A 17,194-nucleotide genomic window follows, 5' to 3' on the forward strand; every position below is an offset into this window, starting at 1 on the left:
AAATGTTTAAGGCCATGCATTAATTTTTCAAACATCATGACATTTGTATATTAAGACAAATTATCCACATAAAATTATATTAGTATGACCAGATATGTAAATATGTGTTTCATATAATCTTCTTGACTATTTCAGAAAGTTTTGGCATATTCTTGTCAGATCTTCTTTAGCCACCACCCTCCTGGTTCAGAGACCTAGGATAGAACCAAACACGACTGACAAAAAAAAGTCAATGAAATGATTCCAATGATATTTTGCTATCCTCATAGATTGGAACCTAGCCCAATCATTATCAGAGAGGTTTCTTCCAGCAGCTGATGGAATCAGATGCAGAAATGCACAGCCAAACATTAGGTGAAGCTCAGGAAATCCCACAGAAGAGGGCAATGAAGACTTGCAGAAGCCACAGAGGTCTAGGAAACCAGGAGAACACAGCCCACACATTCAACTAAGTAGGGCTCACAGGGACTCATGGAGACTGAAGCTGCAGTTATGGAGCATGCATGGGTCTCTGCTAGGTCCTCTGCATACATGCTGTAGTTGTTTAGTTTGTGGCTTTTGGTTTATTCCAATGGTAGGAGAGGGACTTGTCCTGGACTATTTTGCCTGCTCACAGGACCCTTATCCTCCTACTGAGTTGCTGTGTCCAGCCTTGATATGAAGGTTTATGCCTAGTCTTATTGCATCTTGTTATGTCATGTTCTGTTGATATCACTGGGAGGTTTGCTCTTTTCTGAAGGAAAAAGGAGGAGCAGTGGATCAGGGAGGGAGAGAAGGAAGGTGGGAAAGTACTAGGAGGAGGGAAGAGAGGGGAAGGAGGGGAGGGAGGAAAAGGAGGGGAAGGAGAAGAAGAAAGGGAAGGAAGGGAGACTACAGTCAGGATGTACCATATGAGAGAAGAATAAAGAAAAATTAAGACAAAAAGAATTTTGTGATATGATGATTAAACTAAGTAATAAAATTCATATATCTATAACTATGATATTTCAGAATTATTCTCAATGTATGAATGAAAACAAACTAACAATAGTTAATGTGGGATTCCCTTCTGTGTGCTATGAATAGCACTGGTTAATAAAGAAACTGGTTTGGCCTGATAGAGTAGAACAGAGCTAGACAGGGAAAACTAAACTGAATGCTGGGAGAAGGAAGGCAGAGTCAAAAAGAAGCCACAGAGCTGCTGCCAGAGACAGATGTGCTGAAATTTTGCTGGAAGGCCACGACTTTGTGGTGATGCACAAGTTAATGGACATGGGTTAAACTAAGATGTAAGAGTTAGCAAATAAGAAGCTAGAGCTAATGGACCAAGCAGTGATTTAAATAATATGGCTGCTGTGTGATTATTTTGGGTCTGAGCTGCCGGGCAGCTGGGAAACAAACTAACGGCCTCCCTACTACAAATAGTAAACACTGTGTCCCCCAAACTGTGAGTCTGTGGTCATCAATATAGTGGAACTCTATTAATCCTAATTATTTTGTAATTTATAAAATAAAAATACAGACATTGTGAAATTTTCTTCTTGAACCCAATAGAGAGAGCATGCTAGCATAGGGTTTGTGCATCTCAGAGTCCACCATCCAAATAACTTAAGTCTTGCCCTTAGCCATGTTCTGCTTCGGTCCCTAAAAGAAACACACCATCTTAGGCCTTTCCTTTTTGCCTACAGATCCCTACTCCTGAACAAGCCGAGAACTTCTCACCAAGCATTTACTGTTGACTCAGCACCTACAGTCAGTATGATGCTTACTACTGTCAACTTGACAGGAACTAGAATCACTTGAGAAACAAGCCTCTGGGTAAGCCTGCCCAGAGAATATCTAGATTAAGCGAACTGAGGTTAAAAGACCCACTGTGAATGTGGGTGGCACCATTCTATGGGCAGGAGTGCCAGCTCAAATAAAAAGAAGCTTCCTGGCTTTAGATGCAATGTGACCAACTGCCTCAAGCACTAGTCCCCATGATGCCTTCTCCACTATGATCAATTGTACCTACATACTGAGAGATGAAATAAATCCTTCTTGCCTCTTTTTATGGAGTATTTGGTCCCACTAATGTAGAAAGACACTCATACAGTGGAGAATGAAATATTCCAGCTTATTAGTATCTTTTTACTTAATTGTATAGACACACTGTAACATGTAAAAGACCCTTCTTTCATGGACTCAACATATCCTGAGCACCCAGGCATGTACTGATAGTCCTAGGTGCTGAAGAGATGAAGAGGTGAGAAAAAAACGTGAACTCTGAGATACTGAGGCTTTTGGTTGAATACAGAGATAATTCAAGCTTAGAATCATTTAGTAAACTCTTCATTGCACAGTCGGTGGCTTTCAAACAAGTAGACTCAGCTGGAGAGTTTGGGTAAGTGAAGATGCTCAGGCCACCCCAGGTCAGTTAAATTACCAGCTCTAGAGTAAGACCTAACACAAATAGTGTCTTTAAGTCCTGCCCCCTTGGGGCTGGAGAGATGGCTCAGTGGTTAAGAGCATTGCCTGCTCTTCCAAAGGTTCTGAGTTCAATTCCCAGCAACCACATGGTGGCTCACAACCATCTGTAATGAGGTCTGGTGCCCTCTTCTGGCCTGCAGACATACACACAGAAAGAATATTGTATACATAATAAATAAATTAACATTTAAAAAAAATAAGTCCTGCCCCCACCAAGGCCCATGTATAGGCCAGTGTAATAAAGCATGGATGCTAGCCCAGAGCTAGGTACGTCTAAGGCCTGTGTGTTTTCCCATACACCACATAGTGATATACAAAAGCTACTAATTCAATGCCAGTCTCCTGATCAGTAACGGAAATCTGACTGAAAACACTTCACCGAAGGTGCTTTGTAGAAATCTATGGAGATCAGAAAAAGAACAGCGAGGCCTTTCTGGCCAAGACCTTACGAAGACAATAGCACAAGTTCTCTGAGAAGTAGAAGATGGCATGCTGGCTGAGAAGCTCACCCAGGGAGACAAAGGCACTGAGGAGCTGTTCCAATGTCTTATAAAACTGCTGACAGAAGACTATGGGGTATAGCTTGGGAGTGATAATATTGCCACGCCAGGAACAGAGATGATCATAATGACGGAATCACTACCACCTAATGAACAGACATATCAAAAACAAACAAGCCAAAAAAAAAAAAACCAGACTCAGCAACAGTCATTGAAAATAAGCCATGCTTTCCTTCTTTTTGGTCCAAAAAGCATTTTCTGCAATAAAGTAATTTCCCCAAATATTAATAAATAATAGAAAGAAAATCATCCCAGCAAAGGACCTGCCACTAGAACAGCAATAGGGAATTCTTCTCCAAAGCCTCTGACTCACAAGATTTACTATTTAAGAAGTTTTTGCTACCCTCTGCCATGTTCTCAAGTTTCAGGAGCGTACATTTATATTACATTTCAGAGATAAGATACCTTCTGTGGTTGTTGGAACAGTGCTGTGGGGTGGCTATTATTATCCCCATTTATACATGGAGAAAGCAAAGGCTGAAAGTCAAGAGACTTTCAAAGAAGTGCCCAATCTTTCCATTTGCATTTCCATTTATTCCTTTCCCCAATGCCTACTATTTGAAGTGAGCCAGAAAGGTGAGTCAATGGGGTCTTCTAAAATCCTTTAGACTGTCCAGACAAATGCCAGAGGCAGTAGTTCTCAATCAGCCCTTGGACCAACAGATTATACATCACTGGAAAACTAGGTATAAAAACTCTGATCCCTACCCTAGATCTACCACTGCATTAAAAACTATATCAATAGGGCCCCAGATATGTGTATTTTAACAAGTCCTCCATAGCCAATTCTGATCTATGTCATGGTTGAGAACTGATAGTCTAAGAAAATCCTATCTTCTAAATGGTCTGCATACATAGCTCAACTAGGACTTCCTAAACCCTAGGACAATCCTTAAATTTTAATGTCGATATTTGAATGTCTGTATCTCTGGAGATCTTAACTGATTACAGCTTCTGATTTAGTACATTGCAGGCAAAGATTGAGGTTCTGCATGATCTGTGGACCACACTTTGAAGAGCCATATGCTAGGTGATCTTCAGAAAAGATGAGCATAATAAGAAGTCCACATAGCTGGACACTTTTTGAGTGAGCCTTTAGGAACTTCTGTCTAAGAAGAATCATATGATTGGACATTTGGACATTCTGCTTGATTTACGTGAAATAAAACTTAAGACAAGAAAAATCACAAAAGCTGAGCAAAATTCCCAAGGATAAAAGGAATGCTCTCCATTACCAACCTTCTTTGTGTTCTCATTTCTGCTTCTCTCCCCCCGCCTCTCTCTCTCTCTCTCTCTCTCTCTCTCTCTCTCTCTCTCTCTCTCTCTCTCTCTCTCTCTCTCTCTCTCTCTCCCTTCCTCTCTCTCACTGTTCCATTTGTTCCCTCTCTGTCACCATCCCACCCCTCCCTCTCACATACTCATTCAAATCATATCTCTTAGCTGTGTCTTTTTTTTGTCTCCAGTTCCATCATTGATTTCCTTACACAGTATCAGCCACTGTAGGGCAATCTCACAGCGCTCCAATTTATAAGGCGTCAGATCTAGTCTAAGGTAATACTACTTTTCTCATTGTCTCATAGTCCTCAGGATGATAGTAGCTTCTTGATGTTAATAAGATTGGCATTTTGTATCTCATTTGGCTTTCATTTTCCCCTTCATCTCTGTATATAACCATTGTATATCTCTGTATCTCTGTAACCACGTCTGTATATATTTTCTTTGTTTGAAATACCACTATGGACTGAATCGCATCCCTCTAGATTTATATGTTTAAACTGTTAAATTGGCATCTGCTTATGGGGTCTTCGAAATTTCATTGATCTAGATGAGACCATGAAGGCAGAACTCTCATTCATAGTCCCCTGTTCCTCAGATCAAATTATTTAATTTGGAGCAATTCTGGGGCAGCTTCAAAAGAGGCAATCAGTAGGAAAGATTCAGTAGACTATCGTCTTATTAGAGGGGACTTATTAGAGGGGGGAATCTACAATGCCTAGTGACATGGTGGTAATGTTTACCAACAGCCTTCCAAGAAAAAAAATTGTATGATTTATTAATTTTGACTGTGTATAGAATTCTTATCACAGTTTATTTTAAACATTAGGTATATCATCACCAAACATGGAGTCAGGAAGAGCTGGAAGTAACTCGAAGGATGCAGCTCCTTACCTACCCATTTTTTCGGCACTTGGACCATCACCTCTTTTTCCTATGGCAACCTCTAGCTTATGCCTCCAATATTACACCTCAATCATTTGATCCCTTGAACTACAAGAGCCAATGTAGTCTCTGTATCACCACCTCGATGGATGTCTCATTGCTCCAGTATTTTTTATATACTATCTACCAAGAGTCAGTGATGGGAGAGTTCAGTGCTAGAATTCTTTCTTGGCACTTGAAAGACATTGCATTCATTCTGAAGTACCATAAAATATTGCTGCATTACTGTCATCACACCCAATCATTTAGAAGGAACATCCACATCCTATCAAGTGAGCAGTAGGCTTGATCTAAGGGGTGAAGCAGCATCAAAAAATGAGCAGTTGATATCAACCAAAGGTACCTTTGGAACATTAAAAATAACAGGAGAATTCCCAACACTGCAATATCTAACTAATCAGAGATGTATTACTGCAGGTCGGACAACTCTGACCTACAAATACAAAAATCCAAAGTGCCCCCAAATCTGAAACTTTTTGCAAATTAACACAAAATCACAAGTGAAATTTTCTGTATGTCATTATGTGACAAGGCACAAAATGCAGGTACACCAAATCTATGCTATGAAATGAGCTTCCTTCTATGTTTGTATATGCAGAGACACAAATGCTGGGTTTTGTCTATAAACTGAGATCCCATCTTATTATCATGTATATGCAAATACTCCAAATTCAGGGGAAAAAACAAGCTCTAATCCACATCCAGTACCAACCATTTTTGATGTGGAATAATGAACGTATATCTCTAAAGCCTTTCAAGAAGTTTTTAAAGTACCTGTTTTTACATACAGGGATATGTGTGGAACTAAGAGATGAAATATGAAAAAAAGAAATATGAAAACAAATGTGAACCAATTCAGAATATCATCTCTACTTTTTAATTGTGAGTAACTGGACAAATCACCTCCTATGTAAAATAGAGGCCACTTACAGAACTTCTATTATTAATCTTGATGTTAGCCAATGTCAAAATGACCTGTGTGTGGTTTCCAACAGCAAATTCTCAGAACGGCGGCAGTACAGAAACACCAGAAGAGAAGGGCAGGTGGGAAGAGGTTAGAGGCAATAAGCTAAAGCCCTCTCTATCCATCCTGAACCCTAAATAGCCTGTCAGCTTCTAGCCTCTATCTTTGAAGGAAACATCTGTATTCACATCAGTTCCACCACCCCAGATGTTCAACATGGCCCTTTTCCTCATTTCCCTACCTGGAGAACTATTTCTTATTCTTTGGCGTTCTGATCCCAGGTCACACATGGCAGTGGTAAAACAGATGGTTAATGTCTAGAAACTTTAAAGACGTGCTTGCTATGTGAGAGGCACTATGCTGGACTTCACAGCTACAAATCCATTTCACAAAATGTCTGCTTTCCCATGTACACTGTGCTGTGGCAAGATAGGGAGGGAGCTGTACAAATAAGCAGTCATTTCGAGACAATGGCATAAACTCTTTGATAAAGGTGTATCTGGAGAAAATCTCACTCCTTCTCCTCCCGATACACAGATAGACTCCATTTTCCGGGCACTCCTGCAGTTAGATGTGTCTCAAGCCTGAGTTGTATCTTATGGAATGTTGGTAGGACTGACTTATCCCACCCTGGAATGTTGGTAGGACTGACTTATCCCACCCGAAGACCTTTCCACAAACACCTATACAATCCTCCACCTACCCTCTTTCTTCAGCATCAGCTGAATGGAGAGAGTACTGCAATCCAAGAGGAAGTGCAAGCCACAAAAGAGAACGATCCTGTCATATTTGCAAGAACAGAGGGCAATGAGAGCTGATAGACACTCTCTACAGCACCTGGCATGTACAGTAACGATGGCGACACGAGAGGACCTTTCCTCAACGGGACATTTCAGATTACCAAATGTGACCAGCAGGGAATATAGTCCAGTAGCACTAATTTTTTTTTTTTTGGCTAAGCACCATACAAGGACCTAGGAAACAAAGGATAAGAATGGAAGTGGAGGGAAGGAGAGAAGAGGGGGGAGGAAGAGAGACAAAGATAAAATGGCGACAGAGGCAAGAAAGAAGACAGATACAAAAAAATGTTAAAAGACTGATGAGCAATGCGAACGCTTCCCGTGAAATGAAAGCGCCGTCAGTCTTTTCAAGACAAATGGAGCAGCTTCAAAATCTCGCAAGTGTACATGGAACTCCCATTTTTTTTTGATGATTTGATTGTTGAGAAATTGTTTGAAGTATCTGGGTTTCACATTGACATTTCAGTGAGATCGTACACAGATGTAATGTCTGCGGGAGCCTTTGGTTGGAATGCTCTTACAGCTGTTGGCTGGGTTCGCATTGGGTAAGTTATCGAGGTAGGATGAACGAGGTGAAAATCTCCCTCCAGTCCTTCCTACTGCCTGTTAAGAAGTCCCACGGCTATAAAACATAATCACCACCAGAGTTGGCGCTGGTTGTAAATTAAGCATTGGGAAAAATCAAATTAAGACCATTTCCAAAAGTCCCTACTCTTTTTCGAATGAAGTTCAGAGTCACCAGAAGAAACAGACTCCCTAACTGCTGAACAAGGAATGCACAGCGTGGCTGGCAAGCACATCCTTTTGGTAGAAATCAGCATGTGAATCTAGAAAGTGCTCAGCGACTCAATGGCAGGTGGAGAAAGAAGAGTGTGTGGGTTTCATTTCCTAGGACAGGCTCAGCAACCCCAGTCAGGGAACCCGAAACCCAAAATGCTCCAAACTCGACAACGTTTTAAGCAGCAATTTTACAGCATACATAGCAAAGTCCACACCTAAGCTCCTATGAAAAGTCTCAGTCAAAATCTGCACATGCAACAAATACTGCATAAAATTATCATAAGTCTACGTGCATATGACATACATAAAATAGAATGAATTCTATATTTAGACTTGGATCCCATTCCCAAGATAGCCATTAAGTATATGACCACTTCTGGGCCCAAGTTCTTTAGATAAGGGATCCTTAACGTCTATTTTAGAGTTAAAAAATGTTTACAAAGTAGCTTTATAATATAGCAATTCCTCCCTTTTTCCCACAATCCCAAAAAAAGAGAATCATAAAACTATCCTGGGATGCCTGTTTAAAATCCAGATTCCTGGGGCTAGAGAGATGGCTCAGTTGTCAAAAGCACTAGTTGCTTTTGCGGAGGGTCCAAGTTTGGTTCCCAGTACCTATGTGTCAGTTCACAACTGTCTATGAATCTAATTCCATGGAGATCTAAAGCCCACCTCTAATCTCCACAGGTACCAGGCACCCACGTGGTACACATTCATATATACATGCAGATAAAACAATCATACTACAAAAATAAATCAATATTTTATGAAAGAAAAGAAAATAAAGATTCCTGACCCCTGCAGACCTACTACGCCACACTCTGTGGAGGAGGTGGAGTTTGGTATCTGTATTTTCAACACGGGCCTACGGAGATGTGGCAAGTGTCACCTGTCATGTGCAGTAATAAATAGCTTAGTATCACATACGCTTACCCACTGTCAAATTCTATTTTCGCTTAGCAAATTTCTAAAGGATCACTACTTCTCTCGAGGTGAATTTGTTGTTTCTTCTGTGGGATTTTTTTCCCTATATGTTGTCAATGAACATGGAAGAGACCTTAAACAGCTGCAGCTTTTTGTGGAAATCTAGGTGTTTCTCTAGGGTAGAAGTGGAAATTAGATGTTATATTTTATTACTAGGGCTTCATTAGGTGCCTTTGAAAAGAAACTTAATGCCTGAAAATAAGGACAGAAGCTGAATAATAACATATTTTTGTTTTTATCACAGCACAGTAATTAGTTTTAGTGGATTGTTTTTATAAATTTGTTCACCTTTCATTTTCTGTATCAAATCTAAATGGCTTAATGAACATAAAAAACATGAGCATTTTTAGGACTTTTTTTTCCACTGTAGTCATACGCTAGCAAAGCTCCAAGCCCTAAACATTCTTTAAAAAGAGGAAACATGTCATCTTTTCTAAAGTTGTTTTATCTATTTAATTTTCCTACAGCTCTCAAAGCACTCTTGTTTTTTCAACACAGGTAATTTGGTCTGTTGCCAGCAAACAACTTGCTGACTGAAAAAAAAAATAGACCGGAAAGAAAAAAAAAATGCAGCAAAAGACCAAAAATGAACTGGGGGGAAAGTATTTATGTAGAAATCTCAGGAAATAACATCATTACTAAGTAGTTCTTAAAACTAATAAACAATCTAGGTTCTCTGAGGAAACAGCATGGAGAAATAAAAAAATGGGGGTAAATAAGGGGCATAAAACATTGGGTATTTGTTGTCATCTCAGCAAGCGAATTATCCCAGACAATGATGTAGGCCAAGTCAGCAAAAAGGGCACTGCAATTTTCCCTCACTGTTTAGCTGTAACTTTCTTTAAAAGCAATTTTCCAAGCACATGAAAAATGGAAGTTCTTCTAATTTATAGAGAAAACAAAGGCCACAGTAAAATGCACATGAAAGTTCTTACTTCTTCCTCTCAGAACCTAATATCCTAAATAAATCTTTAAAGTATTGTGGGACGCGGACCACCACATTCTCCGAGGGACCGATGTCTTTCAAGTGTGGGTAGAGTCTGGTATCAATGACCTTCTTGATATAGCCCAGCCAGTCAAACTGAGGAGAGAGAAAACAAAAGAAACCTATGGTAAGGCAGCCAGTAAGAGAAAATGGCATTCAGGTAGAGTAGGTTGAGCGTAATCCACTCCATCCAAATCATTAAAGATAAAACTGCGCATCATTTGCTTATCCAGAAGCCAAAGTCAGATCATCGCCACTCAGACCTGTGGCTTTCATCACAAATGGAGCCTGTGTTCTGCAGCACAGACTTCTGGAATAGTAGACACTCTGGTGCTTTAATATATGATGCACTCCCTCAGCTGCTCCAGCCCTCCTCACCCTCCGTTTCCTCTCTATCTGATTCCTTCAGCCCCACCTCACCCCAAGCCCTGCTCTTCTGTTGGCTTGGGTCACTCCTCTACTTCTCTGCACTCCCTCCTTCAGACTTCTCCCCCTACCTCTCACCTTCCCCTCTCCTTCCCCTAAACACAGATGCAGAAGCCTTAGCATACTATGGGTCTTCTTCTCTGTGAAACCTCCCTGATTCCAGGAGGGGGGAAATGCAACAGAATAGCTCACCTCCATTCTATAGCGCATCAGTGCGTGTTTCTAAAACAAACACTGCTTTGTGCTTTGTATCACTAAAGGCCATCTGCTGACTCTTCCTCCTTTGTCTGCCTCCACTGGTGAACCTGAAAACCAGTGACTTACTTGCTTAGCTCCCACTTCCCTACCTCTTGCCCCACAGCAGGGATGGTCACATGACCCAATTCTACTGATAATTAAAAGCAAGCCATCTAGGACTATGCTAAAAAGGTGGCTTTTCTGTTTACCTTGGTAAAAAATAAGCAAGTCAGATGGGACCATGGGTCCTTCCCCCTTCTCCTGGATCTAGTGAGGAAGAGCTCACTTTGCAGCCATGTCATCAAAATGAACTAAAAAGCCCGAGGAGGATAAAATGTAGAGATAAAAATCTATGCAATGCTAAACAGCTGAACCAGCACCAAAGAGCGCCCATGGCTGTGTTGTAAGAAAATGCCCTTACCATTTTAACCTCTATCAGAAAGCTCTTAGTATTCCCTGCATACAACTGAAGAAATCCCACTGTACATACAAGGATATTTTATGTGATAGTAGAAGAGAAATCAAAATGATGAATAGGAAGAGTTCAGATTTACAAGGCTAACTTTTATACAGAGATGAAATATAATCCCTTGTAAAGTATCAGGCAACAGAGTTTTTTTTTTTTTTCAGAGTGTTTTCACCAACCTGGGGAATCATAGCACTGAGTTCTGAGATGTTCATTTTGTTATACATAGCCTCACTGGTTCGGTTTTCGTGTGGAATCATTATCTGTCAAAAAGAGATTTGGGTTATTTTTTCAAACAAATCATTTATTATTGCATGACTGCTTTTCGCATGTGCCAAAACATCTGTATGTTATTACCAGCTTTTTCTAGACTTTGGTGTGATGCCCAGCTGTGGGGAGAAATTAAAAAAAAAAAAAACCAATGACAGAATTTTAGACAGGATTAAGAAAATAAAAAGAAATTTAGATATCCTCTTCAGTTGGAAATATTGTCGCCAGTACAAAAAGAAGTTTCCATGATGCTCTTCTCCTCTACCATGTGGATGGGCCAAGTCCATTGCTAGCTCAGTTTTGACAACCAAGCTGAAGTTGCACAATTATGGTCAACATTCCATGTTTACCTAAGGTATCCTGACAATGACCTCAGTTCATTCACCTCTAGGGGACAATGGTCAATGACAAAAAGGAAGCAATGTGCATATCATTGCTACCCGGGATCAGTTTTCTTGCTTTTTGACCTTCAGATTTCCCACTACTCATGGTATGAATTTGGTCGCCACCTAAGCAGACAACTCACAAACTTCTAGCCTCTACCATATTAATCTAAGACCTGCAAAAATGACTCTTCCTCAAGTCATCTTAATCCCTTCCATTGACCAAGGATAGCTTCCTTCCCCAGGTTATCACTTGCCTTTTCTATCTGTCTACTCCCTTACACCCATCTAGCCATCTTCTGCCTCACCCAGCTCTCCTGTCCTCACACCTCCTGCCCACTATCACCATCTGCATGGCTAAGACTGATTGAAAACTTGGCCTGACACAGGGAACCGTTTCCTATGCATAACCCCAGCTGCACAGACTTTAAGGGCAACATTGAATAAATGGGACCTCCTGAAGTTGAGCAGCTTCTGTAAAGCAAAGGACATTGTCACTAAGACACAAAGTCAGCCTACTGACTGGGAAAAGATCTTCACCAACCCTGCAACTGACAAAGGTCTGATCTCTAAAATATATAAGGAACTCAAGAGACTAGACGGTAAAATGCCAATTAACCCAATTAAAAAATGGGGCGCTGAACTGAACAGAGAATTCTCAACAGAAGAAGTTCGAATGGCCAAAAGACACTTAAGGTCATGCTCAACCTCCCTAGCTATCAGGGAAATGCAAATCAAAACAACTTTGAGATATCATCTTACACCTGTCAGATTGGCTAAAATCCAAAACACCAATAATAACCTTTGCTGGAGAGGTTGTGGGGTAAGGGGCACACTCATCCATTGCTGGTGGGAATGCAAAGTTGTGCAACCACTTTGGAAAGCAGTGTGGCGGTTTCTCAGGAAATTCGGGATCAACCTACCCCAGGACCCAGCAATTCCACTATTGGGAATCTACCCAAGAGATGCCCAATCATACAACAAAAGCATATGCTCATCTATGTTCATAGCAGCATTATTTGTAATAGCCAGATCCTGGAGACAGCCTAGATGCCCTTCAGTGGAAGAATGGATGAAGAAACTGTGGAATATATACATGCTAGAATACTACTCAGCGGTAAAAAACAATGACATCTTGAATTTTGCAGGCAAATGGATGGAAATAGAAAACACTATTCTGAGTGAGGTAACCCAGACCCATAAAGATGAACATGGGATGTACTCACTCATATTCGGTTTCTAGCCATAATTAAAGGACATCGAGCCTATAAGTTTGGGATCCTTGAGAAGATAATAAGAAGGTGAACTCCCAAAAAAGATATAGTAATCCTCCTGGATATTGGAAGTAGACACGATCGCCAGGCAAAATTGGGAACTTGAGGGTTGGGCAAGACTGGGCCAAGGGAAGATGGGGAGAGAAAAGTGTGAAGGGGAGAGCGGGGGGGAGCTCGGAGGAATGGGGTGCTTGGGATATAGGAAGGGTGGATATGGGAGCAGGGAAGCATATATCTTAATTTAAGGAGCTACCTGAGGGTTGTCAAGAGACTTGACCCTAGAGGGGTTCCCAGGTTTCCAGGGAGACACCCCCAGTTAGTTCCTTGGGCAGCTGAGGAGAGGGAGCCTGAAAAGGCCAGTTCCTATAGCCATACTGATGAATTTCTTGCATATCACCATAGAACCTCCACCTGACGATAGATGAAGAAAATGACAGAGCCCCACCTTGGAGCACCGGACTGAGCTCCCAAGGTCCTGATGAGGAGCAGAAGGAGAGAGAACATGAGAAAGAAAGTCAGGACCGTGAGGGAACCTCCAGCTGGCGACAGATGGGGAAGGTGACTGAGCCCCACATTGGAGCACTGGACTGAGCTCCCAAGGTCCCGATGAGGAGCAGAAGGAGCGAGAACATGAGGGAGAAAGTCAGGAACGAGAGGGGTGCGTTCACTCATGGAAACGGTGGGACAGAACTAATGGGAGATCACCAACTCCAGTTGGAATGGGACTGATGGATCATGCGACCAAACCCGTCTCTCTGAGTGTGGCCAACAGCGGGGGCTGACTGAGAAGCAAAGGACAATGGCTCTGGGCTCTGATTGTTCTTCATGGACGGGCTCTGTGGGAGCCTTCTCAGCTTGGTCGATCACCTTCCTGGACCTGGGGGGAGTTGGGAGGACCTTGGTCTTAGCATAGAGTGGGGAACCCTGATGGCTCCTTGGCCTTGAGAGGGAGGGAGGGGAGGTATGGGTGGAGGGGAGGGGAGGGAAGGGGGAGAAGGAGGGGAGGGAGGGGGGAGGAGGAGGGAAGGAGATGGAAATTTTTAAATATAAAAAAAATAAACCATGAGAAAAAAAAAAAAAAAGAAAACTTGGCCTGAGGTTTCTGTTCTCCAAGAAGCCTTTTCAATTGAACTCTACTTCGTTCTAATCGCCAGGACAACTCCATGAACAAGTCCTCTCTCTCCTTGTTCAGTCTCTCAGACAGAGACAGGGTGGATGCCTATTTTGTAGCTATCTCTATTTATTTTGATTTGATGAGGTTCCTTGGGCAGCTGAGGAGTGGGAGCCTGAAATGGCCCAATCCTATAGCCACACTGATGAATATCTTGCATATCACCATAGAAGCTTCATCTGGCAATGGATGGAGATAGAGACAGAGCCCCACATTGGAGCACCGGACTGAGCTCCCAAGGTCCAAATGAGGAGCAGAAGGAGAGAGAACATGAGCAAGGAAGTCAGGACCGCGAGGGGTGCACCCACCCACTGAGATGGTGGGGCTGATCTAATGGGAGCTCACCAAGGCCAGCAGGACTGGGACTGAAAAAGCATGGGATAAAACCGGACTCCCTGAACATGGCAGACAATGAGGGCTGCTGAGAAGCCAAGGACAATGGCACTGGGTTTTGATCCTACTGCATGTACTGGCTTTGGAGGGGCCTAGCCTGTTTGGATGCTCACCTTCCTAGACCTGGATGGAGGAGGGAGGACCATGGACTTCCCACAGGGCAGGGAACCCTTACTGCTCTTCAGACTGGAGAGGGACGGGTACGGGAGTCGGGGGAGAGGGAGGAAAATGGGAGGTGGGGAGGAGGCAGGGAGGAGGCGGAAATTTTTAATAAAAGAAAATAATAATATAATAATAATAAAAATAATAAAATTGAAAAACAAAAAACAACAACAAAAAAGAATATGTTTAAAGAGGAGGGTGAGTGGGGGAGCGGGAGGGGAATGGGAGGAGGGGAGGAAGTGTAAATTTTTTAATGGGAAAAAATAAATAAATTAATTATTTAAAAAGAATATGTTTAAATACAGAGTGAAGCAGGAAGATGCAGAAGGGAAAATCTTAAGGACAGTATTATATGCCCTACAGTAAGCACAGGCTTGACAGAAGAGTTTTCAGAAATGAGCTAGAAGGGTACACATTTGCCATGGTGCATGTATGTAAATGAGAGGATAACTTTGGGCACTGGTCCTCACTTTGTTTGAGGCAGGGTCTCGTTTTTGTCTACTACTGCACTGTGTATACCCAGTTAGCTGGTTCACGAGCTTCCCAGAATTCTCTTGTTTTCAGCTTCCATCCCAAAATAGAAGCACTAATATAAGAGATAGGTACCACTACGCCTGGCCTTACTTGCGTTCTGGGAACTCAGCTCTGGTCCTCATGCTTATCCAGTAAGTGTTTTTTGCCTACTGAGTCATCCACCTAGCCCTAGAAAGGAACTTTCTATTGTGAGTAGAGATTTGGAAAAAGATATATGTGAACATCATCACTGTAAGGGGAGACCTAATTCCTCCAACCCTACCGGTACTTCATCCTAACTCCCTATCTTAACATACCACCACCAGTTTACAAACACAAAGCCAATAAACACCTGGACCTCAGAATTTTTATTAACTTCTATAATAAATGATCACTGAGTTCTCCCATAAGCAAATGTCACTGTATTTATTATCTCTGTACATGAGAACACTTAGGGATTTTACACATTGTTTCTTCTAGAAACCCTTTCCGTCTCTAACATGAGCCAGAAAGAATTTAAGGTGATTTTATTCAGAATATAGTATAGGACACTATCATTAAATGATTAAAGGAGAGAGAGAGAGAGAGAGAGAGAGAGAGAGAGAGAGAGAGAACAATGTAAGGGCATGGTGGCACACACCTTTAATCCCAACACTCCAGGATGCAGAGGCAAGTAGATATGGAGCCTTTTCTACCTGGGAAGTTTCAGGACAGCTGTAGCTACCCAGTAAGATTTTTGTCTTAAAAAAACGGGAGGAATGTAAAACTAAAGTACAGTAACACATTAGAGCACCAGCAAGGCAGTTTTACAGTGTCAAGTTTCTGCATCAAACTTCACATCCAATACTGATAGATAAACTTCTCTGAGATCAAATTTTATCAGTCACATGGAGTAGGAATAATACAAAAAAGCAGGCTGGGTTAAAAATTACCTTCCAGGACTGGGGGTGGTAGCATACTTAGCATGTGTGAAGCCCTTCATTCAACTCCCAGTTCCAGAAAGGAGAGAGAGAGAGAGAGAGAGAGAGAGAGAGAGAGAGAGAGAGAGGGAGAGGGAGAGGGAGAGGGAGAGAGAGAGGGAGAGGGAGAGGGAGAGGGAGAGGGAGAGGGAGAGGGAGAGGGAGAGGGAGAGGAGGGAAGAAGGGAGGGAGGGAGGAAGGAAGGAAGGAAGGAAGGAAGGAAGGAAGGAAGGAAGGAAGGAAACCCAACTTTCAATGATATCAGTATCTATTGAACATCTCTCTTCTATTTGAGCCATATAAGAATTTCTCTGAGAAAATGGGTTTCCTTACTGGCATACTTTAATTACCAGAAAGTAGCACATAGATAGATATTGACTAGGCTTAAACCAGAGAAGTAGAATAAATAAGGAGCTCTTAATTCCAGTAGTTGTTTTTGTTTTTTTTTTTTACTTCCCAAAGAGGATGCAGTTGCTACCTTGGACCCAGAAGGCAGTGACACAGAAGGTTACCATTTGGTTGCAATTTACATTTTCATTCAGCATGTATTGTTTACAAAATACAGGAAAGAAAAGGGCATGGCAACAAAAACGAAAAGGTTTGCAGCTAAGACTTACCTCAGCTATCTTAATTTCCAGTCTAAGCACTGACTTCATGTCATGTTCAGCTCGAGAGCTATTAGCTCCTAAAAGCACCGCAGTGTCCACCATGAACTTATAAAGGGCATCCCGATACTGTAAGAGATAAAGAAGCAAGTGGCCATGACAACAGCCTGCTAGGAAGTACGTTTTAGAGATATGGAAGAGCAGAAACAGTAGGTGGCAATAAGCTTCCTTCGTGTTCACTCTGTATCAGAGTATGATGCCTGTATTATGCAATGACAGTCACCTACCTGCCACTTTGAGAGAAAAACTAAGTGATGAGTGCACAGGTACTATTTCTGTGACAGATAGAGTTGCCCAGGCATCAAGCATCAAGCAAACTAGCTTTCTGGCAACTGGTGATATTATGGATAAAAGAAACATCTCCAAATGAGTCCAGAATAGAAATGTAAAGGTCGGGTGTCTCCTTCCCAGGCAAACGATGCTTTAGTAAAGGCATGGGAAAGAAGTGAGTCTAAAAGTAGAGGACCTGACCCATGAACACTAATGCAAAGTGCGATTTATTCCCATCCAGCTCCATTTACCCAGCTTCACACT

At 41.9% G+C, this 17,194-nt stretch overlaps 1 protein-coding gene across 1 annotated transcript in view; it reads right to left on the minus strand.

Annotated features, from left to right (window-relative positions):
* The window catches only part of Phex (phosphate regulating endopeptidase homolog X-linked), a 200,839-nt gene that overhangs the window by 132,763 nt on the left and 50,882 nt on the right, over positions 1 to 17,194 (minus strand). The window contains exons 7-9 of the mRNA XM_038317022.1: positions 16,613 to 16,729; positions 11,050 to 11,133; positions 9,692 to 9,837 (exon numbers count right to left, since the gene is read on the minus strand). Of these exons, the coding sequence (XP_038172950.1) occupies positions 9,692 to 9,837; positions 11,050 to 11,133; positions 16,613 to 16,729 (347 nt within the window). The remainder of the gene's footprint in view (positions 1 to 9,691; positions 9,838 to 11,049; positions 11,134 to 16,612; positions 16,730 to 17,194) is intronic.

The sequence above is a fragment of the Arvicola amphibius genome, chromosome X (genome assembly GCF_903992535.2).
Source record: "Arvicola amphibius chromosome X, mArvAmp1.2, whole genome shotgun sequence".
NCBI classification, from domain to species: domain Eukaryota; kingdom Metazoa; phylum Chordata; class Mammalia; order Rodentia; family Cricetidae; genus Arvicola; species Arvicola amphibius.